The sequence below is a fragment of the Wickerhamomyces ciferrii genome, contig 00011, assembly GCF_000313485.1.
Source record: "Wickerhamomyces ciferrii WGS project CAIF00000000 data, strain NRRL Y-1031 F-60-10, contig 00011, whole genome shotgun sequence".
Lineage (NCBI taxonomy): Eukaryota > Fungi > Ascomycota > Saccharomycetes > Phaffomycetales > Wickerhamomycetaceae > Hansenula > Hansenula ciferrii.
This window is the reverse complement of record NW_011887729.1, coordinates 1-26,789: the sequence shown is the minus strand read 5'-3', so window position 1 is coordinate 26,789 and position 26,789 is coordinate 1. Positions and strand designations below refer to the sequence as shown.

The following is a 26,789-nucleotide window of genomic DNA, read 5'->3' as shown; positions in this document are numbered from 1 at the left end:
GTATATCTCAAGTCTAGAATTTCTATGTATTCTGTTTGAAAATGCGTCAAAAAATTACAACCTTTTTGATTTTTCACTTATTCGAGATTTAAATAACTGGGACTAGACCACTCATAAAACATTATGGGCCTAGAAGTTTTAAAGGTACAATTCACGGGAAATCTTAAAAAACAATACTACCGCAGAGAATCATGATGATTAAAAACTCTTTGTATATATTTAACCACTACCTCCTAAATGTAAAAATATCAACCTACTCTAAATTCTCTTTATACCTTACAGGAGCATTAATATAACCAGCTGCTTATTTTGAATCCATACGTTCAAATAAAAACCGTTGAGACCCTGGTTGTAGTCTCAAGTTTTGTGAGTCCTAGTCCCCCAGATCTCGCGTTATATAAATAGAAATCGTGAAAATATCCATAAAGAGAATGCTTTTAAATTTGATACATATTTGAAACCAACCAAAGAAACCCAAAGAAACAACTCTTCTAAAGCCACCTAACCACATCCAGTACACACACACATATTCCCAACATCCATCAACTTTCATTAAAAGAAAGGGAGTTTATATAAGATTTCCTTTCTTCTACAACCAGGGCTTTATATATATGGAAAGATCTTATATTTCCATACTTCCATCCCCCATTATAAATACCCTCTTTATTAAAACAATATATCAATAATGGGGTTATTCACCTCAAGCTGGGAAAGACAAGTTGATGATAATCTATTTGATTATATAGATGTTGATCAATTCAAAAATAGGAAAGCTGGTACTATATGGAATTATTTCGTTATGATTTTTCTTTTAGTATTAAGTTTTGTTTTCTATGCTGTTGATATATATACTTGTATCAAATTATTAGCTTTTAATGAATGGTCATCACAAGTTAAACCAAATTTACCTTTCAAGATTTCTAAATGGTTATTTGCCGCTTGTATTATAGTTTCAATTGTCTTGTTAATTTATGAATTAGTTAGAGGTATTAAAGTTTTCAGAACAAGAAATATTTCATTAATTTATACAAATACTGCTGCTAAATCTATGAAATCAATTCAAGGTTATAAATATTTTTGTGTCCTAAATGAAATTAATCCAAGTTCTGGTTTTGATAAAATGGCATTTTATACTTATTTTACATTTCATGGGTCTAAAAAATTAATTTTAGCTGATAGTCCAAGACAAGTTATTAATGCATTAACTTTATATTCTGTCTTGAATGTTCAAAATGGATTTGTGGAAACCTTAGAGAAAATTCAAAATCAAAGTCCAAATGAAGCAATTATTTTATATGCAATGACTGTTTCATTTGCAATTTGGTTATTCTTTATTTTCCAATTTTTTTTCGCTATAGTGTTTGCAATTCCTGTTTTACATCGAATTTTATTAAGATTAAAATATAAAGCTTTAAGACAATATGTTTGTATAAAAGTTGATCATACAGTTAAGAAATTAGCAAGACATTATCAAAAAAAATCATTAAGAAAATTAGTTATTGAAAATCAAAAAAATTATAAACCAACTTTACCTGATGTTGATCCATTAAGTTTTACACCAACTATACCAAATAAACCTTCAACTTTTTCATCATTAAACTCCTTATCAAATTCAACTTTACAAAATGAAAATCCATTTAGTGATGATAAACATAAATTATATGAAATGACAAATTTCAAACAAGCAGTTTCAGATCCAATGAATCGTTATAATAATAATAATAATGAATCAGTTTCATCATTTGATACCCAATATTATGGTGCATCTCGTAAACAACCACCAAAAATTGATTATAAACCTTCAATAACATCATTAAACACAAGTACAACATTAATGTCATCAACATCAACAGCAGTTCCAATAATTTCTAAACCAACACCACCTTCAAGAACTGCACAATATAAACCATCATATTCATCATTAGCTACGATTCATGATAATGGATCACAAAACTCAATAACAACAAAACCAGAACCTGTTCATTTCAATGATTTATTATATCCAAAAAATTATTCTACAGAAAGTATTGGTAATAATTTTAGAAAACCTTCACATAGTTCATCATCAGATCAATCTATAGTGGAACCTGAAAAAGCATTATTATCAAATCATAATAATCAATCAGATCCAGAATCATTACCACAAATTTTTGATTCAGATTTAAGTGATGATGAATTCGAATCAGAAAGATATAATAATTCATCAACAAATCTTTCTCGTGGTTCTAAAAAAGCTCCAGTTAGAGAAAGTTTAATAAGAAGAGCTCAAGATATGAGATCTGAAGATTATACAAGATTTAATCCTTTAAATTCTCAAAATTCAAGTAATGATTCATCAAGAAGTAATACCCCAAATTCAAATTCAAGAAATGGCTCGAATCCTGGGATTAATGTTTTTCAAAATTTCCAAGGTAGAAGAGTTTTATGAATCATTTAACATGTCATTATATTTTTTTTTTCATTCATTTATATTTATTAGGTTGGCGTATATCGATTTTTATATAGATTGCATTAGTGTTTTCAATTCATTCATTTAATTGTATTCATATTTACATTCTGTAGTTATAATTACAAACTTTCAAATCATACCAACATTATTCTTTTTTTATATATATACATGGATATTTACATTTTGCAGAAACCAAACCCCGTTATAAATAGTAAATAAAAACCAAAACCATCATTAAAGCCTTATAAAGATCTTCATTTAGTTTAATTCAATTTTGTGATTTTTTTGAAGCTTCATATTCTTTCTTTAATTTAGCTAATTCAGCATCAGAAATTGGTGGAATTGGAACATCTTCAAAATCATCTGCACCTAAGAAACTATAAGTATAGAAATATATACCAACGGTTATAGATGATAATGCAACAAAAGCAGCTGCATTTTTCCAAAAATAAGGTCTTCTTGCCCTTATCATAGCTGGTGTCATTTTAAATGTTTTTGGATCATGGTATGGTGATGTTTTTCTAGATCTTTGTTAGTATTTGGTCTTCACATACTATGAGGTATCTAATGGGGTAACTCACAGTGCTAATCTAGCTAAAGAGCCTCTCATTTTCTTATAATATCTTAATCTTTTCCCTCTAAATTATCCTTGAAATGATGGTAAAACGATAAAACTTTGTATACGGTTTAATTTAACTTTTTTAAATTTAATTCTCCAATTAATTTCGGTAAAGACACTATTAACAAAATCACGTGAATTAGTTTGTGTTGCACTTACCAAGTGAAAAATAAATTTTATTAAAAAAATTTAAAATTTATATATACAAAGAGATGAGCTTTGGGTGATAATTATATACTTTAAAAAAAAAAAATAGTCATTATTATTGAGCATTATGTCACAATTGGAAGTCAACAAGGCTGATATAGTGCCGCCTCCAAAGGATGAAGAAGAATTAGCATTGGAAAAACTTGTCTTTGGTGATTTAGAAGGTTTTGAAACTAATTTAAAAAATATTGATAATTTATATAATGAATCAGATGAATATGAAAGTAATAGTGATAATCAAAGTGATTCATCAGATGAAGAAGATGAAGAAGGTTTAGCAAAAGTCCAAGATGATGAATTATTTTTCGTTGATGATGGGGAAGAAGATGATGATGCTATGGATATAGATGATGAAGAAGATGATGATGATGAAGAAGAAGGTGAAGGTGAAGAAAGTGATGAAAGTGATGCATGGATTGATAGTGAAGATGAAGGAATAAGTATATCTTTATTACAATCTGATAAATTAAGGAAATTACGTAAAAAGGAAACAGATACAAGTATAAGTGGGAAAGCATATATATCAAGATTAAGATCACAATTTGAAAAAATTTATCCAAGACCAATTTGGGCTGATCAAGATTTCGATAATAATGATGATGATGAAGAGAATTCTAATGATGAATCAGAAGGATCAGATGATGAAGAAACTTCACAAGGTGATGTTAAAGCATTATCCAAAATTTTACAAAAAACAAGAAATTATCAAAATAATAAAAATTCTAAATTATTACCTCCAAATAAATTAGATATAACAAGATTAAAAGATGCAAATCAAAAACATCCATCAAAATCTGCAATTCAAACATTATCATTCCATCCAACACATCCATTATTATTAACTGGTGGTTATGATCGTACAATTAGAATATATCATGTTGATGGTAAAATTAATAATGTTGTTACATCATTACATCTTAGAGATACACCAATTCAAACTGCTTCATTCAATCCAAATCCTGAAAATAATAGAATTTATGCAGGTGGTAGAAGAAGATATATGTATTCATGGGATTTAACAACTGGTTCAATTGAAAAAATTAGTAGATTATATGGTCATGAAGAAACTCAAAGATCATTTGAAAATTTTAAACTTTCACCAAAGGGTAATTTCATTGGATTAACTGGTAATAGTGGATGGATAAATATCTTATCAAGTTCAACAAGTTTATGGGTTCAAGGTTTTAAAATTGAAGGAACATTAGTTGATTTTGATTGGAGTTCAAATGAAGAATTTTTAATTGCAATTAATTCAACAGGTGAAATATGGGAATTTAATTTGAAAACTAAAAAAATTTCAAACAAATGGAGAGATGAAACAGGTGTTGGTATTACTAAAGTTAAACTTGGTGGTAAAAATGATAGATGGTGTGCAGTGGGGAGTGAAAGTGGTATTGTTAATATTTATGATCGATTAAGTTCAACAAAGAAACCAATTGGTACATTAGATCAATTAGTTACTACAATTTCATCATTAGAATTTAGTTCAGATGGTCAAATACTTTGTATGGCTAGTAGAGCTAAGAAGGATGCATTAAGATTAGTTCATTTACCAAGTTGTAAAGTATTCCAAAATTGGCCAACTTCAGGTACACCATTTGGTAAAGTTACATCAGTTGCATTTAGTCCTAATAATGAAATGATTAGTGTTGGTAATGAAGCTGGGAAAGTCAGACTATGGAGACTGAACCACTATTAGATAGATACAATATAAGCATAGATTGATCACTGTGTAGTATATAAACAAGTATCATAACTTTAAGGGTTTTCAGATCACTTTTTCCAGTATCTCGTACTTTAGATCTGTAATATGCTTATACGGTTCCTAGATCACCGCGAATCCTCCGGCTGTGTTGCGCTTACCACAATGATATCAAATTGCGAAATTAAATCCCTTTCAATTTAAAATTGTTTTTGGTAATTTTTGGATTTTCAGTACTTTCTGTTGATAAAATCAAAATCCTTTATTTTTGATATCTTTTTTTTTTCAGATAAACAAATTTGAAATCAATTGGATTCTTTTGCCACCACACTTTGAAAGTCTTTTGATCAAGTGCACTGTCCCGTCTAGAACAAATACGCTCCCACCAGACTCCAGAAAGACACTGCCCAAAAGAGCCGCCCTCCCACCTAAACAACCAAAGAATCGCGCTAGGTGCTCCTGCTGTGCTCCTGCTAGAGTGTGCTGCTACTCCTGCTTATCCTGCCGCTACTAGTCTGTTATCTGATCAGTTTTGCAACCGTTCCAGTGCGTGGGAACCATCACCACATCATCCAACCCACAGGCCAAACAGAACAACAACTACAAAACAAATATGGCGGATTCTTCAACTTCAGTGATGGCTGCCACAGCGTCTACTTCAAACACATCTATTTCATCCTTGGATCGAGATTCTTCCACCAACACCACTCAGCCAGATCATCATCAAGAAGTCCCAAGACTCGTCAATAACACCCTGGAATCCCCCTCTTCAAGCTCGTCTTCTTCATCAAAAAGTGGTAACAACAATAATACATCTGAGAAATCTATCCATGGATCTTCCTCTTCTGGGTCTTCTTCATCAAGTCGAACTTCTAAAAGGGCAAATAGTACAGTTTCAATGTCTGAAAGGAATAAAATAAGGTCAAAATTAGATATGTTACCTTATGATCATACAAATGTCAAATCATTACCATCTGTTTTCAATTCACCTGAAAGACAACATTCACAAAATGAATATTCTTTAGAGGATGATTCCCATAGTTCTAAATTAGATGCGCGTCATTATTCAGCTTCTTCAATAACACATGCAATGAATACAAATAAAACTGTGATATCACCGTTAGCTCCAAGTCTTGATTATTTTTGGTCAAATAAATCATTACATAAATTATACCCTATAAAACTAATATCTAATGAACAATTGAAATCAATAATGAATTGGCATTATTCAAATCCATTACCTGAATGTGAATCTATTTTCCCCTGGTTACATGGTATTCATCATTCAAATCAAAATCAAAGAGATTTTTTGAATTCATTAATAAATTTTACCACTGTGGAGAAGAATAATTTTGATGTTTTCAATCAAAATAATGGAAAAATCCCATCTACAAATAGATCATTAATGCCAATAAGATCAAATTTTATTGATAATGAGAATGAACAAATTGTTAAGTCTTCAGCTGTTTTAAAAGGTTCTGTAACTTCAAATGAAATATTATGTCAATTAGATGTATCAAGACAAGATTTATTAATACTTCTTAATGGGTTATTAAAAGATTTGAAAATTCATGATTCAAATGGTGATGAATTTGAACAAGTATTGAATACATTATTTAAAGATTGTGAAACTTTAGGTTTATTACCAATTTTCAAAAATATGGATCCTGTTAAAGGTATATCATTAAGAAATTTCCATATTCAAGTTTGTAAATTAGCTCAAATATCAGATTTTATTGTTTATTGTTTTAATGATTCTCATTTGGACAATGACCATCATGAAGTTTCCAAATGTCATTGTGCATCTGTTGCTAGATTATTATATTTTGCTCAATTAAAACATGCTATAGATTATCCAGAATTAATAGAATCAATGTTTACTACTTTAATACTTCAAGATAATGATCTTTCATTTTTTAAAAAATCAGAAGCAAATAGAAGATTATTAGCAATTGATAAAATTGATAGAGATGATACAATTAAACCACCGGGGAAAATTTGCTCAGTTTTCGATTATGAAGTATTTGATAATTGGGATACAAATTATCTTTTCAGAGAAAAATTAGAAATTTCAAGAATGTCAACTGCTACTCCTGTTATTAATAATGTTTGGTTTGGTAATTGTACTGATTATGAAGTTTTAAAGATTAAAGGTTCAACAACGTCTACTTCTACTTTTAATTCCAATTCACAAAATTTTGAATCAAGAAATATTAACCCTGAAGTTCCATTATATGTTGATCCAACTTTTACAACAGTTGGTGTAACAAGAGATATTTTATCACAAGAAAATGATAATGCATTAATAACACCAGCTGCTGCGGATTGGGGGTTATTCATAAATTGTTGTGAAGGTTCTAATTTTCCAAGTTTAAAACTTTTAGATGTTTTATTAAGAAAAACACATTCTGAAATTTCTTCTTCACCATCTCTAAATGAGAAAACTTATTTAAATTTCCCACCTTCTGGTTCAATTGGGTTAGGTGATTTAGATGATGATGATTTAATTTCATTATTAAATGTTTGTAAATTATTATATGTCAATTCAACTAAGGAAAATCCAAGTTTGATTTATTGTTCAGATGGGTATACAGAATCTTCATTATTGGCTGTTTGTTATACTATATATGCCACTGGGAATCATATGACAGAAGTTGTTGCTGATTTACATAATAAATATGGACGTCCATTTTTTTTATTCCCAACAGATGTTCAATTAATCAACAGAATTGAAGAAATTTTAATTACTTATTCACCAGTTAAAACTACTGAAACATTTATACCAAATAAATTAGATTTATTGGAAAATCAATTCATTTATGAACAATTGTTTACAAATAAAGAACAAACTTGGTTTACAAAATTAGGTGGTTCAATGCCTTCAAGAATTTTACCACATTTGTATTTAGGAAGTTTACATCATGCAAGTTCACCACAATTATTACATGAATTAGGTATAACAAGAGTAGTGTCTGTTGGTGAAAAATTAAATTGGGGTGAAGAAAGTTCATTACAAAGAACAATTATTAATAATAATATTTCAATAATTAATGGAATTACTGGGACTCCAATTACAAAAGTTATGTGCATTACAAATATTCAAGATGATGGTATTGATACATTAACTCATAATCTTCGTGATATATTAGATTTCATTGATGATGCATATAAAGATGGTGCTAAAGTTCTTGTTCATTGTAGAGTTGGTGTTTCAAGATCAGCAACTGTTTGTATTGCAGAAGTGATGAGAAGATTGAAAATAAATTTAATAAGAGCTTATATTTTTGTTAGGGTTAGAAGATTAAATGTTATAATTCAACCAAATTTAAGATTCATGTATGAATTAGTTAAATGGGAAGAAAATGAAAGATTAGAACATGTTAAGAAAAAATTATTAGATTTGAAAAGTTCAAATTCTAATAGTCCAATTACAGATAATTTACAAAAAGTTCCAGTATCATCAATTGAATTATCTAAAAGATTATCAGGTTCAATAAGTTCACTGAGTTCAGCAATTTCAGAATCAACAGGTGAAACTTCAACCGTACCATTTTTAGAAAATTCAGAATCACCAATAAGATTAGCATCAAATGCATTAGATCAAGTTATTGAAGATGAAACAGATGAAGATGATGATAATGATGTTGGAAATATTGAAGAATCCGATGAATTAGAAAATAATTATTGGCTTCGTGATGTTGATTGGCATATTTTATGTAGAGAGATTGATTATTTGAATAGAGCATATATTGGAGGAAGGTAATTACAAGTTATGTATTATAGATGATAAGGAAACAAAAAAGAGGAGGGAATTAAAAAAACATTTTGAAATAATATGTGAATTAAATGCATATAGACAATGGGTTTATTAATTGTATTTGCATCATTTTTATTTGATTTTGTTATGATTATTTATATATAAAGATTATGTTGCTATGTTTAATTTCAAGGGATTTAATGAAGAGGTTTCATTTAATATCAAGTATATTGGGATAATATACGGAGTTTTTTCAAGCATAATAGGCTTCATTTCGTAATTACTGATTATGTGTCTTATATTACGGGTAACCCTTCGCGATTTTTTACTCTGTCCGAACCGAAAATTTTCTACGATCTTTGATTTTTTTGTATGGAATATTGGAAAATAAATGAAAATATCAAATAATAACTAGCTTGATCAAATTCATTATAGATCAACGTATTAAACAAATAAGAATATGAGAGCTACTCAAATTTTAGCTTTCCAACAATCACCAGTTGCTGCTTTAGTCAGACCATGGAAAAAATTTAGAGATGGTACTTTATTTTATGGTTTAACCAAAACAGGTTCAAGAAGACATCCATTAACTACTAAAAAGGGTAATAAGAATTTTTATAAAGGTACAAGATCTTCAGGTATTGGTAGATTAACCACTAAAGCTCGTTATGTTATAAATTGGGATAAAGTTAGAACTTTTGTTGTTCCAAAAGAATATAATTTTGATTTAAAACCTTTAGTATCGCCAAATGCTCCACAAATTCAAAATCATTATGAAGGTTTCCAAAAAGGTCCATTAGATCCTCAATTATTTTATAAAAAATTAAGAGAATATGTTTTCTATGGTAAAGTGGAGACTCAAGAATCACAATTAAAAGAAGGTTATTTAGAAAGAGGTTAAATTAACCATAGAAGAAAAAAAGGATAAACAAAATTGTGTGAATATCATTTAGAACTTGTATATATATAATTTTAATTTTACGTGCGTATGAACTTTATAAGAAAAAAAAGACGTTAATGCATTAATATCTATTGTACAAATATCCTTATTATTCTGTCATTACAACATCTCTATCTTTATCTAAAACTTGACCAGGTGACAAATCAGGTTGTTCACCTTCATCTTCAGTATTATTATCTTCTTCATCTCTTGATTTCTCTTTATCTTCACCATCATCATAATCTTCACCGTTATCATATGGGACTTCTTCTGGATCACTTTCAGGTAATTCTTCTTCATCAATACTAGTTTTTCTTGAATCTTGATCTTTTTGTTTATTACCACCAAATACTAAAGTTTGTTGACCTTTTTCTAATGGAGTTTTCGAAGAATAATTAACTTTATTTTGATCAACTAACTTCTTCAAATTAGCAGTTTTTGGTACTGTATCACTTAAGAAATTTAATTGTTCAATATTCGATACAGCAGATGAAAAATCTTTATATTGTAATTTTTTACGTTTTTCAGATCTTGCTATTAGTGAAGCTTGTTCTGTAAAATATTGAATGAATAATTCAGTAGCAATAGCAGTGGAGAAAACAGCAGCTTCTGAAGCTGAAACATGTTCTGGATCAGTCTTGAAGATTTTTTTAATCTTGGAAAGTTGTAAAACTGTTGTACCTGAAGATTCTTCTTCTTCTTCTGGATCTATATCAATCACATTCAAATCATTTGTAGAGTCTGATCTTCTCTTAGTTTTGGTTGCACTCTCTTCTGTGATTTCTGTTTCATTTGAATTGGAAGTTTCAACATCTTGTGGTTCTGGGGTTTCATTAGCATCTGTAGTTTTATTAGCATCATCAACTTCATCAGTAGGTTGACTTGTGGAGAATGAGTGCAATTTTGGAGCACCATCTTCCTCTATATTCTGTACTGGCTGTTCTTGAGACATTTTGATCTTGTAATATCACCCTTGTTATGGCTCAGAATAATGTAAATACTGATCAAATTGACCAGCCAAATTTCTTTATTACTTTTAAACGCGTCGCCAAAATCTATAACAGTCCGCGAAAATCAGAAATCCTGCTTATGTAACTTCTTACAAAGAACTATGGTCTTTGAAGAATTCGCGAAGAAATATTCACAATAGCACATGACTTTGATTGAAAAAGTATCAATTTTAATCAGATTATTTTGGAATTATTCACCATTTTAAAGCTGTTTTAGATCCAAAGTCAATCATGTCTAGAGCTAGAATAATAACCAGTGTGGTCTCTGCTGGTAAGAGATTCTCTTCAACTCAAGCTAAAAACTTCATTCCATTAGTTTCAGAAAATGGTATTCCAGGTGCAGTTGGTAATACACCTCTTATCAGATTAACCAAATTAAGTGAAGAATTAGGTAGAAATATCTATGGGAAGGCAGAATTTCAAAACCCAGGTGGTTCAATTAAAGATAGAGCTGCTTTATATTTGATCAAAGATGCTGAAGATAGAGGTGTTTTAAAAGCTGGTGGTACAGTTGTGGAATCAACTGCTGGTAATACCGGGATTGGTTTAGCTCACATTTGTCGTAGTAGAGGTTATAAATTAATCATTTACATTCCAAATACTCAAGCACAATCCAAGATTGATACTTTAAGATTATTAGGTGCTGAAGTTTTCCCAGTTCCACCAAAACCTTATGATGATCCAGAAAATTTCAATCATAAGGCAAGAAGACATGCTGAATCATTAGAAAATGCAGTTTGGGCAAATCAATTCGATAATTTGGCAAATAGACAAGCACATATTGAAACCACAGGTCCAGAAATTTGGAATCAATTGAAAGGTAAAGTTGATGCATTCACTTGTTCAACTGGTACAGGTGGTACATTTGCAGGTATTACAAGATATTTAAAAGATGTTTCTGGAGGTAAAACAAAATCATTTGCTGCTGATCCACCAGGTTCTTGTGTCTATTCATATGTTACATCAGGTGGTAAATCACTTGCAAGAGAAGGTGGCTCATTCACTGAAGGTATTGGTCAAGGTAGAATCACTGATAATTTAGCTCAAGATATAGATACTGTTGATGGTGCTGTGTTTATTCCAGATGGCGAATCAATTGCTATGCTTTATAGATTATTAGATGATGAAGGGTTATATTTGGGTGGTACTGGTGCTTTAAATGTTGTTGCCGCTACTAAAATTGCTAAAGATTTGCCAGAAGGTTCAAATGTTGTTACCATTTTAGCTGATACTGCACATAAATATAGTGATCGTATCTTTTCACGTAAATGGTTAGAAAGTAAAGGATTATATGAACATATCCCTGAAAACTTGAAACATTATGCTGTTTTAGAATAAACATGTAAATAGTAAATATATAGTTAATATTGTAATATTCAAATAATTCATAGACTGACATGGCTATTGTAGAACTGAACTCCAGTATATCCGATATATGCTTCGATCAATATGGTTCAATTTCTTCATTGGTTTATATAAATTGTAATCCCTTAAATAAGCGGCAATGTGGTAAATTGGCCGCTGCAAAGGGCTTATCAGCTTATATCCTGTACATAAAAGTTGAAACTCGACAATACTTTATCAGACCAACAATTGCAAAACCAATTACAAATTAAATGGTTAAATGAATCGAAAGCCACCACTATCAACTGTACTTGATTAACAAACTGTTTCAAATGGTTAAATGGAATCGTTCCAGGTTAAATAAATTGCTCGGAGACTTTTCGGCGTTTTTAAGCTTCCTATACCCTAAATCCTAAATCCGTGTAAAATTATGTATTAAATAAATTTTTCACCCAATATTGCATGAATGATGAAAGTCAAAAAGATGTGGTAAACAATGGTAAGAGTGTGTTGTTGATTCGTATATATATTCATGTTTCTGTCACATATTTCTTGATATCAGATGTTTCTGATCTATCAGTAACATCATTCAAAGAACAAAAAAAATGGTTAAAATAGTGGTTATTATCGGTGGTGGTTTTTATGGTATTAGTACAGCTAAAAGATTATCTGGGAATCCAGATGTCAAAGTTAAACTTATAAATGCTTCAAATCATGCTTATTTCTATATCAGTTCCATCAGGGTACCAGTTCAGAACAAAACAGAAGGTACATTCATTCCTATAAAAGAGTTACTTCCTTCTGATGTTGAAATTATTAATGATGTTGTGGAAGAATTTAATGAAGATGAAGTTTTGTTACAAAAAGGTGGGAAACTAGAATTTGACTCTCTAGTTATTGCAACTGGTTCCAAGTGGACAAATCCAATTGGTTCATCTCTTGAATTTGGTAATGATCATGTGGCTTATTTTAACAAAAGACATAAAGAACTTGAAGCTGCTAAGCATATAATACTTGTTGGTGGTGGGTTTAACAACACTGAACTTGTTGGTGAATTGATTCATCAATATCAAGATCAATTGAAAACTGGTGAAAAGAGAATAACAATTATTCATAGTCAAGATCTATTATTACCAAATAATGGATTTTATTCTGATAAACTAAGAACAAGTATTACAAATTTTATTAAAAATTCCAATGTTGAGTTGAAACTTAATTCTAAAGCTGAAAAATTATCAAAAGATTCAAGTACTTTAATCATAAATGGTGATCCAAGCTCTACAATTTCTGGTGATTATATTATCTATGGTACAGGTACTTTACCAGCTGTTCCATCTAATCTAATCAAAGGATTAACAGATTCAAACGGATTCATTTTAGTTGATGATTCATTCAGAGTTAAAGCCATTTCAAACAACAAAGTCTTTTCAATAGGTGATGTTACTGATTTTGAATTCCGTGGGTTAATGTTTAGAAACTCATGGCTTAATGCTTTAGTTAATAACATAAAACTAACTCTTGAAGATCAAGATGTTGAAGACTCTAAACTTCATAAAGTCACAAGACCAAAAGGTCATGTCCCTGCTGGTGTTAGTTTAGGTCCAAATCATGGATTTGGTCAAATTCCATTACCTTGGTTTGGAACAATTGCAGCTCCATCTTGGTTTGTCACTTGGTATAAGAGCAAGAATCTTGTTGTTAACGCTGCAAGAAGATTATTCAATTCATGAACAAATAAACCTGTATATTATAATTTAAGTTTAGTGTCATGTCTAAGGTCTAGATAAACTTTGATGATCAACGATGAACTGTCGCAATTTACAGTAACAATTTTTTTTATTCAATTTTATACTATTATAAATATACACTGGTGCATGAATTCAAATCTTGTAAATTGTATATCACTGTTATCTTTTGTACCTTTCATGAAATAGAATAAGATCTTTCACTTTCACTTCATAAATTCCGATATAAGCCGATATGATGATTAGTAATAACTTACATAAGCCTTTTCATATTTAATTTCATCTAACTCTTAAACTTTATAAGTAATTAGTACTCAATAATAATTATAATATGGTTTTAAATTTCTTTCTCTTTTATACTATGCAATAAATAAATCTAGGTTTTTTGGTGATTTTTTTTTCATAATTTTAATTAGATTCTTTAATTTTTAAGATTCTTTAATTTTTTAGTAACCTCAATATTTTTATTTTTAGTTTTAAATTAAAGCAATTAAAAAATTCAAATTTCAAAACTTTGAATTGAGCGAATTAAAGCTAATAGCAATAATCTTCAGACTGATTTTAATATTTTAGTATGTTTACAGATTATTAAATTCTATATTGTGTGTCTTAGGCTAGATCATATTATTAACAGATCTAGATCTTTGCAGAAAATTACCGGATTGGGATAAATTCTATGCATGAAAAAAAAGTACAATTGAATCTACAAAATCCCTGAAAAACAAATTACAATCAACATTTAATACTCTATACATAAACCGCCTTGATTAATTTCTAAAGCCATAAATTTTTGCAATGAAATTATGTATCTTATGTTAAATTTCGGAAGATAATTGGTTGATATTGAGATCCAAAGCTCGGTTTTCTGGTTCTTAGGGTAACAGTGTATTATTAACGCCTTAAAGTGATAAACTTTTGGATGTTCTTCAGCAGATTTGTACCTTTCTCAATGTTTCTGAACATTCATTTACATATTATATTGTAATAAAAATGCAATGAAGGTTAATTCAAAATGATTTATACTCATTGGATCCTTCACTGTGGATTAGCTAGACTTTTCGTATTTCATGTTACTAGTCATTTATAAAGTATTTTAGATCACTGATGTATATAAAAGATTTCTAGAATCCCAAATATTCATCATTTTATAAAGGGTTAACTGAATAATCAAAATTTTCAAGATGAGTTTACAAGAGTTAAGACCAAGAAGAAAGACAGTTGTTGTAATTGGAGGTGGTATATTTGGTGTATCAAGTGCAAATAATCTATATAGAACTTTAGATCCAAGATTCTATGAAGTTAAGTTAGTCACCATATCAGATCATGTTTATTTTTTACCAGCATCTGATAGATTAGCTATCACAAAAGATTATAGAAATGTTATGATTCCAATAAGAGAAGTTTTAGATAAATACATTCCAGTTATCAAAGGTGAAGTTGTTCATTTTGATCAAAAACGTGTATTATTTCGTTCTGGGTTTTATCAAAATTTTGACGTATTAATTATTGCAACTGGTGCTAAATGGGCTTCACCAATCGGTTCCACAATTAATTTTAAAGATAATCATCATAATTTTTTTGAAAAAGAAGGTAAAAATTTGAAAAATGCTAAACATGTTGTCTTCATCGGTGGAGGATTCTTTAGTACAGAATTAGCTGGTGAAGTTGTTCATTATTATGGCAGAGATATAAGAACTGGGAAGAAAAAAGTTACAATTATACATAGTTCTGATAAATTACTTCCAAATAATGGTTTCTTCACAGATAATTTAAGAGATAAAATTACAAATTATTTAACTTCAAGAGGTGTTACTATATTGAAAAATTGCAGAGGTACACAATTACCATTTGATCCAAATGTTATCATCTTGAATGATAATCCTGAAACAAAATTAGTTGCAGATTTAGTTTATTCAGGTGTTGGTACAAATCCATCAGTTCCACCAAATGAAATTCCAGATCTCTGTGATAGATCAGGTTATATAAGGGTCAAGCCAAATTTCCAAGCTGAAGCTATATCAAAGGGGAACATATTTGCTATTGGGGATGTTACTGATTTTTCATATCATGGTATCGCCAAAAGGGATAATTGGGTTAATACATTAACTCATAATGTACGTCAATATTTGAAATATGGTAACAAATACCCGTTACTCCACGCACAAACTTTTAAAATGGGTGATACTATACCTTGTTCAGTTTCATTAGGTCCAATTCAAGGGTTTGGACAAATTGAACTTCCATTAATTGGGAAAGCCATAAATTTACCTTCGTTCATCGTCATACAGACAAAGTCTAAAAAGCTCTTGACTAATAAAGCTAGGCACTATTACTCACGCTGATAAATACCATCAATCTGCTTGAAAATTGCTGAATAACAGAGCTATTCATGGCGTAATGTTTTATATTATTCACTAAATGTCAAATATTACTCAGCTTATAAATTGTAGTAATAAACGTTCGGACTCGGAGATAATTGATTCCGAATTTTGTTTTGAAAGCCGTTACTAAGTATTGGAAATACACTTGTCAAGGATTTAACATTCATGTACCAAATATTCACTATAAAAGATAGCAGATTTCCAACGTAATGGGCTTCAGAATGGACGAAACAATTGAGTAAATAAGAAAACTTAGAGCTGGAAATGGGTAAAACAGTGGTTGTTGTCGGTGCTGGTCTCACTGGTAGTGCTAGTGCTAATAGTATCAAGAGAAAATTGGGAAAGAATGATTCAGTCAAGCTAATTACAACTTCAGATCATGTTGGATGGTTGCCAGCTTCGGTTAGAGTGCCATTCAGTAACAGCTATGATGCGTTTGCTCCATTGAGTGAGGTTATTGATAAAGATGTTGAAATTATCCATGGTCGTGTGATTTCCTTTAATGAATCAAGTGTTTCTTTAGAAAGTGGTGAAACAATTGTGTTTGATGCTCTTGTTATTGCTACTGGATCTAAATGGCCAAATCCAATTGCCACTTCTGCTGTTTATGGTGATGATCATGAAAGTTTTTATAAATCTCAAGGTAAAGAAATTAAAAATGCTAATGACATTGTCTTTATTGGTGGTGGATTTATAAATGTTGAGTTTGTGGGTGAGCTGTATCATATATACAAAGATGACATTGAGTCTGGGAAGAAAAGGGTATCGATCATTCAAAACTCTGATAAGTTATTACCAGATTCACCATTTTATTCAGATAAGTTCCGTTCTAAGATTACAAAATGGTTTGATGGAAAGAAAATTAAATTGTATTTGAGCTCTAAAGGTGACACAGGTTCAGAAGAAGGTCAAGTAATTATCAATGGTACTAAAAAGATAAAAGCTGATTTGATTTATTTCGGTATTGGTGCTCAACCAATCGTTCCAAAAAATGAAATCTCTAAATTAACCAATGATAAAGGATTCATCCGTACAAACAAAAACTTTCAAATTAAAGCCATTTCAAATGGTAATATATTTGCTATAGGTGATGTTACAGATTTCCAATATCATGGTGTACAAAAACTAAATAATTGGATCCCAACAATTGCATCAAATGTTACATCTTATTTACAAGATGGATCAAAAGCCAAATTGATTGATACTTCAACCTTTGAAAATGAAAATATCCCATCTGTTGTATCATTGGGTCCAAATGATGGAGTTGGTCAGATTCCTTTCCCTTTGATTGGAACTGTTTTATTACCTAGATTCTTGATTGTAATGGCTAAATCAAAGGATCTTTTCGTATCAAACTGGAGAAAAATGGTATTTGACAATTAATGAACCTAGAGAGATTAAAAAAACAATCTTAAACAATCTAAAACCATCCTTTTAATGTATAGTATTTGATAATTTAAGTATAATAATTAATTTTGCTTATACTGATTATGTAATTACAATGCTATTGGTGACTCAGCACGCGCAAACTCGAACCGTTTCTAGCGTAATTTTCTCCAGAACAATCGAAAGATGAGCTGACACTTTTTAGAATAAATATATTCTTTATCCCCCATGTTCAACTGCTTATTCTGAATTTTTTTAGAGCTGGTCAAGTATATTGCAGCTTATAATATGAGTGAGCTACTGGAGAAGAAGAAGAGTTCCGCTCACATCCCACAATTGTCTAGTGGAAAGTCTAAAAGCTCGAAATTTCAGGACATAATAAAAGGATTATTCTTTGATGCTGTGATTTTATTTGCAAATAGTAAGTGAATAATATAAAAGTTTATTTGGTATATCAATTACTGACATTGTATCTCCTAGTAATCTGTTATATATTCTTTAGAGAAATCAAAGTTAGAGGTGGCTACAATTTACCAAGATCAGGTCCTAGTATTGTTGTTGTTGCTCCCCATGCTAATCAATTTGTTGATGGAGCAATCATCCTTTCAAGAATAAGAGCCGTTGCAAATAGAAACTCATCTTCTGTTATTGCAGAAGCGTCATATAAGAGAAGATTTATTGGATTTTTAGCCAAATTAGCTAACTCAATTCCTGTTCCAAGAGCACAAGATAATTTAAAATTTGTTGAAGGTGAAATTTATGCTAAAGATGGTGATTTGAAAACTATTCATGGTAAGGGTACTAGATTTACCAAATTCACTGCAAAAGGTCTTTTAGGATTACCACAATCAGCTGGTAATTCAGTAATTGAAGAAATCAAAAATGATGAAGAATTGATCTTGCGTAAACCTTTCAAAGGTGAAAAAGCTGAAAACTTATTATCAAAAGGTACAAAATTCAAATATGCAGATAAAGTTGAAAATGATGTTACTTTCCAAAATGTTTTTGAACATTTACATAAAGGTGGTAATATCAATATTTTCCCAGAAGGTGGTAGTCATGATAGACCAGATTTATTACCGATTAAAGCTGGTGTTTCCATTATGGCGTTAGGTGCAGCTGCAGCTGATCCAACTTGTAAAATCAAGATTGTTCCAACTGGGTTAAATTATTTCCATAGAAATGAATTTAGATCAAGATCTGTTGTGGAATTTGGTGCTCCAATTGTCATTGGTAAAGAACAAGGTGAAGCTTATGAAAAAAATCCACGTGAAGCTGTTGGTAAATTATTAGATGAAATCACTACTGCTTTACGTAGTGTTACATTAACTGCTCCAGATTATGATACATTGATGGTTATCCAAGCGGTTAGAAGATTGTATGTCAAGAAGGCTCCATTATCATTGGTTGTTGAAATGAATAGAAAGTTTTTAAAAGGTTATTTGACATATAAAGATGATCCAAGAGTTAGTCATTTGAAAGATTCAGTGCTGGAATATAATAAAAAATTGGAGGTACTAGGTTTAAAAGATCATCAAGTCGAATTGGCTGTTAAACATCCATTGGAAAGTTTAGTGATTTTGATTGTAAGATTGTTCAAATTAGCATTCTTTGGTGCTTTATCTCTACCAGGTACTATTTTATTCTCTCCAATTTTCTTTACAACTGATCATATTTCAAGAAAGAAACAGAAAGAAGCATTGGCTGGTTCTGTTGTCAAGATCAAAGCAGTTGATGTTATTGCTACATGGAAGATTATTATCGCTACAATTGCTGCTCCTGCTTTGTACATTACTTATTCTATCATTGGTACTTGGTTATCTTTAAGTTACAATATATTTGGTGCTAAATCATACCCTAATCTTTTGGTTTTCATTGGTATTTATGCATTATTAATCTCTACTACATATGCGGCTTTTAGAATTGGTGAAATTGGTATGGATATTTTCAAATCATTACCACCTTTAATCTCATCCGTTTTTGGCTCTGAAAAGGAATTATTAGCATTGAAAGAAACCAGAGAAAGATTATCATTAGAAATCACTGAAGTTGTAAATGAACTAGGTCCAAGTGTTTTCCCAGATTTTGAAGATTTCCACAGAAGACATCTCGATCAATTATCTGAGGAAATTAGAAAAGAAGAAGAAGCAAGATATGCTAAGATCAAAGCAAGAAGAGCATCAAGAAAGGAAAGAACCGAATCAGGAGAAAAAGAAAACCGTTCAAGATCAGCCTCTGCCTCATCAACTGGATCAAGTGTTTCTAATGCTTTATCAAGAGTCGGTTCAGAAGATAATTTCTTTTCTGATATTCCAATTTTAGGTGATGGTGGATACGGTGGAAGCTCAACACCTAGTGAACATGAAAGTGATTCAAATCAATATAGTAATATTAAAGAGATTACTGGATCCTCTGCTACAAGTGAAGAAGCTAGTGCTAAGTTGAGAAGAGCTATGAGAGAGAAACAAGGCGGGTTTCAATAGGTAGATAGTGTGTGTGTTTATGGTGTATATTTGATATTTTTGTTATGATATTTATGTTTGTGTTCAAGCTCTTTCAGAATAGCAAAAAATGTAGTTAGTGTACAAATAACTACTCGAACTGATGGATGCTTATTACAAAATTATTATTCTATTTGATATTATTTATTGCAAAGAAATCATGCTATAATTGTTTTATAACTACTATGAAAGAAATATTTTTAAAAGTAAATATAATATGTATTTTCATGATGATACCTTAACTATATACTAAAAACCAATAACCCAATAATAATAATAATAACTAATGTACAAATTAAATTTGATCTTTTCTAGAATCCAGTAGAAAATGATCTTTTTATGACGATGAAGAAATGACAAAATGTAAAAAATGATTCATAAAATAAAACATAAGGAATGAATTGTCCCATTGATGCAGCTGTTTTGTATGTTTTGTTGATATTAATGAACTAGATTTAACAGTCAACTAATTCAATAACTTCTAATTTGATTTCATGACATTGATCAGCAACGCTTTGATCATATAAGTTGTAGAAGTTACCTGATAAACATTGGTAGAATTTGTCTGAATCACCTAAAGCTAAAACACCTTCTTCAGTGATTGACCAACCACCAGCGTAGATAGCACCAGCTTGTGGTGGAGGACCATCAAATTGGAATTGTCTGTTTGCAACAATTGAACCTAATCTACCAGCAGAATCAGTTAAAACACCACCTTTTAATTCTAAAGCTAATGAACCATCAGCTTTACATGATTGAGCTTTGACATTGTCATCTGATGAGGATTTTGAATCAGCTGAACCAGAAGCTTTGTTAGCGGATTCAGTAGCTGAGGCAGTTGAGTTTGAAGCACCAGTGGCTTGGATTTGACCATCAGTGATTTGTGAAACAGCAGTAGCAGATGATTTTGAAGCTTCAGTGTTTGTAGTAGCTTGGATTTGACCATCACCAATTTGTGAAATAGCTTGAGCAGTTGATTTTGGAGCTTCAGTGTTGGTTGTAGCTTGGATTTGACCATCACCAATTTGAGAGATAGCTTGAGCAGTTGATTTTGGTTTTGAAGATTCAGTGTTGGTTGTAGCTTGGATTTGACCATCACCAATTTGTGAAATAGCTTGAGCAGTTGATTTTGGTTTTGAAGATTCAGTGTTGGTAGTAGCTTGGATTTGACCATCACCAATTTGAGAGATAGCTTGAGCAGTTGATTTTGGAGCAGCTGAAGTAGTTGATGGAGTACCAGTTGAAGCTTGGATTTGACCATCACCAATTTGGGAGATGACATCTCTTTTAGCAACACCAGCAGTTGGAGCACCGGTTTCAGTTGAAACTGAACCACCTGAAGTAGTAGTACCAGTGATTGGAACAACAGCAACACCAAAAGTAGCAGTGTAATCAGTCTTAGCACCTTTTGGGGCTTTAGCACTTGGAGTTAAAGTAGCCCATGGTTCTGATGGAACAACAGCAGCTAAAGTAGTGGTGAATAAGGTAGCAGCAGTTAAGACAGATGATGAGTATTTCATTGTAATTTAATTGTTATAATTTAATAGAATCTTTGATATAATTATCTTGATGATAAACTAAAAGTAAATCCAAACTGATCAATTGAAGGGGATTATCAACTTCTTAAATAGTTTTCATAACTCATCAATGGACCTCTAATCGATATTCATCAATGATCTATAAATAAGTTCGATACATACGTACGTGCAATTGATAAATTAACACTGAAGATCATTAGTGATTGCTGGAAGTTGTTAAATTGAATTTCACAGTTAAAGTATAAGCCCTATGTATGATAAACGCTGGATTAATTAAGCATCTCCCGGATATATGTATCTAATTTAGCTGCAATTACATCATGTGGGCTTAAAATTTGATGTGTTTTATAACAGATCTGTAAGTTTTACTGTTTTTCCTTTTCCTAATAGAGTAAGAATTAGATATATAATTTAATTAAAAGGGTTAAATTAGATGCATTAAACGTAAAATCATGAGAGGGAAATCTAATTAATGAGCTTCACCATCTTCTTTGATGCTTTGATATGAAATCTTCAGTTGTAAAATCAAACAAATCGTTTGGAAACTTTAAACTGCATGTTATTTGATTACCGAATCGGGTAATATCAATTTAACCCAAACTAGCAAAAACAAATGATCGGCTAATTAAAAAGTACAGAACATATAAAAGCTTCACATACAAATCGATGATACGCTCGTGGCCAATTAATTAACTGAAGTACGTTAAACTTGAATCGTTAATTTACTTGATGCAAGCACTTTATTAATTTAGGCTATGGGGAATTGACGGCCCCAGTAATGAACATAAATCACCAAGAGCAAATGCATCACTTGCCACTTGTACCGTTTCAGGGCAAGCCAAGGACTGGAACCACGTCAATTGCGCACTGTTCACGATCCGAGGTGCACAAATAATACAGTCTGTGAAGTATAGAGGTCTTATATACCTTTTAAAGGATATAATGTGTTATAGATTTAAATATATCTTATATCTTTCTTGTTCAGTTCATGATGCCCTGCTAAAATTTTTGGAATCTATTTTTAAACCGTTCCGAAGTTTCGAGGAGTTTTTTTTTTCATGATGAATAATTTTGTTAGTGGAAACACGGTGTGAATAACAATTTCGGAAACAGCTGGAGGGAAATTAATGCATTCGCATGTGAGTGATGCAGGGGTAACGAAAAGATGAAACTATAGCAACACCAGGTCAATCTTTTTATAGAACATGATTCACCATGGTCCATGAGCAATTACGAAAGTTGAGTTAAAAAAAACAGACTTACATTTCAAAGGTATATAGATGTTGTAGAGTTTCTATTGTAATATAGTTAAGACAACTAAGAGAGAGAGGTTAAGTGAAATCTCTTATAAAATCCTTTGGGGATGACTTTAACATGCTTTGAAAATTAGAGGTTTGAAACTCGAAGGAGTATACAGTGTTTCGATAGTATTGCTAGAATATACAAGATTCATAGATCTCAGATGATTTATTTCAATTACAACAGCTTGTCTCTTTCACATATGATTTGTCTCAGTTTAACATCACGTTTGCATTGCAATTGCACTCGATTTTACGTTTTGATATGATGTTACTTGATTTATATGGATCATCTTAAAATTCGTTATATGATACGGAACAAGCGTCAAGGCTATAGAGAATCAATAAGGATCATCTATATATCATGGGACCAGTCACCATACTATAATTTGTTTAAACAAGATCATTTTTCTCGGTGCGGATTGATTTTGTATATATTAGCCGTTGGTTTTCACGTATTTTGGTTTAGTTGTTTTAAGATTTCAGTTGGGTTTAAGTTGATGGTATATTTATATGCTTGACCAACTGACTAGTATTTTGATATTACCATGTGGAGGGTGAAGATCAATCATATGATACTCTTAGGGAGTTATATACGCTCTGTTTATGTTTGAAAATATTTGATTTAGTTCATAAAGCTTGAAGGTGTTTCAAGATCAATATTTGAAGTTAAAACCAATAATTCAAAAAATGCTTCTTACCTCTAATCATGAAGCTTGATATCAAAATATAAATGAACATATAGAAGGTCAATAGTTAAGAGATCACCATTTTCAAAATAGCTCATAATCAGGAGATAAACTACATCTGATCATGAAGGTCAAAAGTTATACAAGCTACAATGCACCATGAAGAATTTTGATATCAAGAATTGAGAAAGAAAATTTATAGAAACATTCTTACTTTAAATTCTCATATGCTGATTCCCGAATCTAATAGAGTAAAAGTACTTAGGTCTTTATATCTAGTCAAAACTTTAAGGTTAAAGATTTGTTTAAGATTGAATGATCTTAATCTGTGAGATAAATTTAGAACTAAATAGTACGGCACTTGGTGGAAGTGGAAGTTAGATCTCAATGACCGTCATGGTTGAATCATGGAACGTGGTCTGAGAACAACAACAGCGCACCAAGACATATTCAGGGTTCAAGATTCAAATTAATGATCAGTCGATAGTGGACTCTGGATTAGATATCGATTATTGTAGTTTTAATCTTTCACTATATATATATTCAATATGGTTTCGACTCTCTAGTACTCCATATTAAAAAGTTCGACAAAGCTAGTCGATCAAAGAATTAAAGAGGATGAATGTGCAGTTCAGCTAGATTTTTTCGAATCAGTACTACTAGTACATCTTATAGCTTCAAGAAGAATCAAGATACGATTGTATTTGTTCATCATCTTTATAAGATCTATGGTTGACATGGTAGCAAAATAGTGTATTTGACTAATTTGATTGAAAAATGTTCAAATTGGGTGATTGCTTTCCATATTAAGCGAAAATGGATATTTTGGGTATTATTATTTTTCGATCTAGAAACAGAGGTACTAAAGGAGTGAGTAACAAGGTCCATGAGATATAGAAGACGACATCGAACTAGAAGTCTATAAAAGTATAAGATCCTCAAATCTCAAATCATTAGAAAATAAAGGACCCTTCCAGGTTTAAATAGCTGTACACAGTTCCAGCTGTTATCTATTTGAGGATATAATTTTATATATAGTACTATGTAAAGATCGCGATCATAACCACCGCGTTTATACCTAAACATAATCCAACTTATCGGAACACCCCCTTCAAAAGAACAAGCTCTGTGAAATCATTAAAATGAAGGATGGGAAAGAAGAATAACGAGAGGGAATGTAGTCATATGTGGAACTAATATAGACAGAGAATGCCTGGGAGTAAAACAAAAAAGAACATATTGCTTTAGGAGTATTCTGTATTCAACCGATCCCGAATAGATCTTTCATGCTTGTAATACTTTTCAAACAGCCCATGTCTAAGCCCAGCGAAAGGGATAAATTAATTAAACACATATCGAAAGGGTTGCTTTGTTAAAGTTCAATTAAACTACTCTAGATCAAGACCATTTAACTGTATGTTATAACGTATAAGTGTATAACTTATAAGTCCAGTCAATCGTAATGCCTAAGGATTCTCAACTTTTAGTGTTATCAGGATGTTCACCGAGAATCTTTAATACCCCCAAAAAGAAAAGACTACAAACATCAACATCAACATGAACATGAACACCAAAATACACAATAAACCAACAAAACAAAACACATATACTCTTTCAAAGATCTTGAATAACTTTGCCTTCTCCCAAATATTGTCGTTGTCTCATCATTAGACGTAATTTTCTCCTTTTTCACCAAGAAGATTGTAGAAGACTGGGCTTATTTACGCGCGTCGTACATATATTTGCAACCGTTTTAAGCATAAAGTGTATATTTTGGGAACATTTTAGTTAAAACATGCGGAAAAAGTATGTACTATGAATTCGATATCTCCCAATTTTTGATTTCCACCAAGGTATATATAATCTTTCGTGTTTCCTTTTCTTTTGATTTTTTAGTATTCACTGTTGTTGAACACTTAAAGGCTTTATATTCAATCGCTTTAATATACCCACTAATTATAATATGCAATACAGATCAGTCTTTGTTTCATCAGCTTTAGTTGCTTCTTCTTTAGCTGCTTATGTTCCTTCTGAACCATGGTCAACTTTAACCCCTGATTCATCAGCTCCAACTGGTGCTATTGAAGATTATGCTTCAACTTTTGGTATTGCTGTTGTTCCAGTTGCTTCTGCAACATCTTCAGCTTCTCCAAAGGAAAAAAGAGAAGTTATTTCACAAATTGGTGATGGTCAAATCCAAGCCTCAACTTCAACTGCTTCTCATGTTTCCACTAAAGCTACTTCAACAGCTCAAGCTATTTCCCAAATCGGTGATGGTCAAATTCAAGCATCTACATCAACAGCTCAACCAAAATCAACAGGTCAAGCTATTTCACAAATCAGTGATGGTCAAATCCAAGCTTCTACTTCAACTTCTTCTCAATCAAAAGAAACTAAATCTGCAGCATCACAAATCACTGATGGTCAAATTCAAGCTTCAGCTACCAAATCTGCTTCATCATCAGCATCAAAATCATCAGCTTTAGCTTCAGCTTCTGCTTCACAAGAATCTGATGATTCAGATCCAGTTAGTGCTGTTTCATGTAAATCAGATGGTTCATTAGCTTTAACTTTAAAAGATTCAATTTTAACAGATTCAGCAGGTAGAATTGGTTCAATTGTTGCCAACAGACAATTCCAATTTGATGGTCCTCCACCACAAGCTGGTGCTATCTATGCCGCTGGTTGGTCAATCACTGAAGATGGTTATTTAGCTCTTGGTGATAATGATGAATTTTACCAATGTTTATCAGGTAATTTCTATAACTTGTATGATGAAAATGTTGCTGATCAATGTCATGAAATTAAATTACAAGTTGTTGATTTAGTTGATTGTTAGATATAGATATCTATCTACTTATTCTCTTCTCACCAGAAAAGTCTGGTTACTTTTTTTACTAATTAGAGTTTGGTTTAGTTTATTGGATTAATATAAATACGGTTATTCATGGTTTCAATTGATATCTGTAGTGATGATGATGGTCTAGATTCAGATCTGAAACCAATGAGCGCGACATGGCGATTCTAGACTTTTAATATGAGTTTACTAACATAAACTTCAATCAGATCTTAATTTATGATAATTTGTATAATAATATGAAAGTTTTAAGATATCAGATCTGAAATGTAAACAAATCTGTAAATACTGGACCCTTTTAGATCTTTTTCAACGATGATATTCAATATATTTGATATTCCACATATTTTTACACTGTTAATCAAC

The 26,789-nt window shown here is 31.0% G+C and overlaps 13 protein-coding genes across 13 annotated transcripts; 10 read left to right on the top strand and 3 right to left on the bottom strand.

Moving 5' to 3' along the window:
- Positions 1-685: 685 nt before the first annotated feature.
- On the top strand, positions 686-2,428 carry KCH1 (Kch1p; the record flags this gene model as incomplete). Its single annotated transcript, XM_011278719.1, has 1 exon — positions 686-2,428. One exon carries the CDS (start codon positions 686-688, stop codon positions 2,426-2,428), a length of 1,743 nt encoding a protein of 580 aa, XP_011277021.1.
- Positions 2,429-2,717: 289 nt separating this feature from the next.
- Positions 2,718-2,933, bottom strand: COA3 (Coa3p; the record flags this gene model as incomplete). Its single annotated transcript, XM_011278718.1, has 1 exon — positions 2,718-2,933. The coding sequence occupies one exon, from the start codon at positions 2,931-2,933 to the stop codon at positions 2,718-2,720; it is 216 nt and encodes a 71-aa protein (XP_011277020.1).
- Positions 2,934-3,342: 409 nt separating this feature from the next.
- Positions 3,343-4,974, top strand: UTP18 (Utp18p; the record flags this gene model as incomplete). Its single annotated transcript, XM_011278717.1, has 1 exon — positions 3,343-4,974. One exon carries the CDS (start codon positions 3,343-3,345, stop codon positions 4,972-4,974), a length of 1,632 nt encoding a protein of 543 aa, XP_011277019.1.
- Positions 4,975-5,590: 616 nt separating this feature from the next.
- On the top strand, positions 5,591-8,740 carry PPS1 (tyrosine/serine/threonine protein phosphatase PPS1; the record flags this gene model as incomplete). Its single annotated transcript, XM_011278716.1, has 1 exon — positions 5,591-8,740. One exon carries the CDS (start codon positions 5,591-5,593, stop codon positions 8,738-8,740), a length of 3,150 nt encoding a protein of 1,049 aa, XP_011277018.1.
- A 454-nt stretch (positions 8,741-9,194) lies between these two features.
- Positions 9,195-9,635, top strand: MRPL27 (mitochondrial 54S ribosomal protein mL41; the record flags this gene model as incomplete). Its single annotated transcript, XM_011278715.1, has 1 exon — positions 9,195-9,635. One exon carries the CDS (start codon positions 9,195-9,197, stop codon positions 9,633-9,635), a length of 441 nt encoding a protein of 146 aa, XP_011277017.1.
- A 148-nt stretch (positions 9,636-9,783) lies between these two features.
- On the bottom strand, positions 9,784-10,626 carry DLS1 (Dls1p; the record flags this gene model as incomplete). Its single annotated transcript, XM_011278714.1, has 1 exon — positions 9,784-10,626. The coding sequence occupies one exon, from the start codon at positions 10,624-10,626 to the stop codon at positions 9,784-9,786; it is 843 nt and encodes a 280-aa protein (XP_011277016.1).
- Positions 10,627-10,915: 289 nt separating this feature from the next.
- BN7_520 (cysteine synthase A) lies at positions 10,916-12,022 on the top strand (the record flags this gene model as incomplete). Its single annotated transcript, XM_011278713.1, has 1 exon — positions 10,916-12,022. One exon carries the CDS (start codon positions 10,916-10,918, stop codon positions 12,020-12,022), a length of 1,107 nt encoding a protein of 368 aa, XP_011277015.1.
- A 611-nt stretch (positions 12,023-12,633) lies between these two features.
- Positions 12,634-13,758, top strand: BN7_519 (uncharacterized protein; the record flags this gene model as incomplete). Its single annotated transcript, XM_011278712.1, has 1 exon — positions 12,634-13,758. The coding sequence occupies one exon, from the start codon at positions 12,634-12,636 to the stop codon at positions 13,756-13,758; it is 1,125 nt and encodes a 374-aa protein (XP_011277014.1).
- Positions 13,759-14,954: 1,196 nt separating this feature from the next.
- BN7_518 (NAD(P)/FAD-dependent oxidoreductase) lies at positions 14,955-16,115 on the top strand (the record flags this gene model as incomplete). The annotated part of the gene is made up of 1 exon (XM_011278711.1): positions 14,955-16,115. One exon carries the CDS (start codon positions 14,955-14,957, stop codon positions 16,113-16,115), a length of 1,161 nt encoding a protein of 386 aa, XP_011277013.1.
- Positions 16,116-16,418: 303 nt separating this feature from the next.
- On the top strand, positions 16,419-17,537 carry BN7_517 (Apoptosis-inducing factor 1; the record flags this gene model as incomplete). Its single annotated transcript, XM_011278710.1, has 1 exon — positions 16,419-17,537. The coding sequence occupies one exon, from the start codon at positions 16,419-16,421 to the stop codon at positions 17,535-17,537; it is 1,119 nt and encodes a 372-aa protein (XP_011277012.1).
- Positions 17,538-17,828: 291 nt separating this feature from the next.
- On the top strand, positions 17,829-20,023 carry GPT2 (bifunctional glycerol-3-phosphate/glycerone-phosphate O-acyltransferase GPT2; the record flags this gene model as incomplete). Its single annotated transcript, XM_011278709.1, has 2 exons — positions 17,829-17,961; positions 18,084-20,023. 2 exons carry the CDS (start codon positions 17,829-17,831, stop codon positions 20,021-20,023), a joined length of 2,073 nt encoding a protein of 690 aa, XP_011277011.1.
- Positions 20,024-20,496: 473 nt separating this feature from the next.
- Positions 20,497-21,561, bottom strand: BN7_515 (uncharacterized protein; the record flags this gene model as incomplete). Its single annotated transcript, XM_011278708.1, has 1 exon — positions 20,497-21,561. The coding sequence occupies one exon, from the start codon at positions 21,559-21,561 to the stop codon at positions 20,497-20,499; it is 1,065 nt and encodes a 354-aa protein (XP_011277010.1).
- A 3,968-nt stretch (positions 21,562-25,529) lies between these two features.
- On the top strand, positions 25,530-26,405 carry PIR3 (beta-1,3-glucan linked protein; the record flags this gene model as incomplete). The annotated part of the gene is made up of 1 exon (XM_011278707.1): positions 25,530-26,405. The coding sequence occupies one exon, from the start codon at positions 25,530-25,532 to the stop codon at positions 26,403-26,405; it is 876 nt and encodes a 291-aa protein (XP_011277009.1).
- Between the last annotated feature and the right edge of the window lie 384 nt (positions 26,406-26,789).